Source organism: Trachymyrmex cornetzi, unplaced genomic scaffold (genome assembly GCF_001594075.2).
Source record: "Trachymyrmex cornetzi isolate Tcor2-1 unplaced genomic scaffold, Tcor1.1 scaffold4778, whole genome shotgun sequence".
In the NCBI taxonomy this organism is placed as follows: Eukaryota; Metazoa; Arthropoda; class Insecta; order Hymenoptera; family Formicidae; genus Trachymyrmex; species Trachymyrmex cornetzi.
The window spans coordinates 1-901 of record NW_017299594.1 but is presented as its reverse complement, the minus strand read 5'-3'; the positions used below and the strand labels follow the sequence as shown (position 1 = coordinate 901).

General features: G+C 34.9%; 1 protein-coding gene across 1 annotated transcript; it reads left to right on the top strand.

The window, feature by feature from the left end:
• Positions 1 to 149: 149 nt before the first annotated feature.
• On the top strand, positions 150 to 509 carry LOC108765204 (transmembrane protein 94-like; the record flags this gene model as incomplete). Its single annotated transcript, XM_018513798.1, has 2 exons — positions 150 to 274; positions 361 to 509. Coding segments are annotated over 2 exons (274 nt in total), but the record flags the coding sequence as incomplete, so codon positions are not given.
• Positions 510 to 901: the final 392 nt, after the last annotated feature.

Here is a 901-nt window from a genome sequence, read left to right as displayed (position 1 = left end):
TATTTTTCATTTGGATTTCCTGATGTTATAATTTTTTTTAATATCTTTCACTCATTTATTCTAGATATATTTTATATTATTTTCTTGATTAATTTGTTTTTAATATCGAAAATATTTCAATTGTAATAAAAACATGGCTTTCTTTTCAGATTCCTTGCTGTGTAACGAAAATAAGGATGACGACGTGAACGATATTGAAAGCTGCTTCGAGGTGCAGTGCAATCAGGTCTTCATTGGAATGGTTACCATGCAATATCAGGCACAAACTGATATGGTGCGATATTATTATGGTCAATGCCGTCAATGGTTAATAATTTGTACTGTGAACACAATAAATTAATATATATATTATGACTACAGGTACAATTGATTGAGCAATTGGATAGAGCATGCATAAGGTTTGTGCACTTCAGCAAGGAGAACGAACTGCGCTCGCGTGTTTTCTCAGAGAAAATGGGCTTGGAGAGCGGCTGGAATTGTCACATCTCGTTACTCAGCGAGGGAGCCAGGTATCGTTTATCATCAAGGCATGATGACACGCCGTTTTTCTCTCAATGTCTCTTGAATTTCTTATGTGCATATCCGCGACTTACCGTCAGTGTCTCTGCTCCAACTCTCTAAAACTTTTACAAGTAAATCTCACTTTGAAGAGTAAAATTTCACTCTTAAAGATTGGAAATCGAACCGCTCTTTTGTTAAGACTGGCTCAATTTTCACTCTTTAGAGTCAGATTCCACTCTAAAAAATTTAGAGAGGACGTCCTCTTATCATCTCTTAATTTTTAGACAATACATTTCCTTTTGCGAGAGGGGAAAAGAAAGAAAAGATTTTTTAAATAAGAAAAAATATATTTAAGAGAGGCGTTTCCGATTGAAAGAGATAATTGTAGGATCAGAGGAGA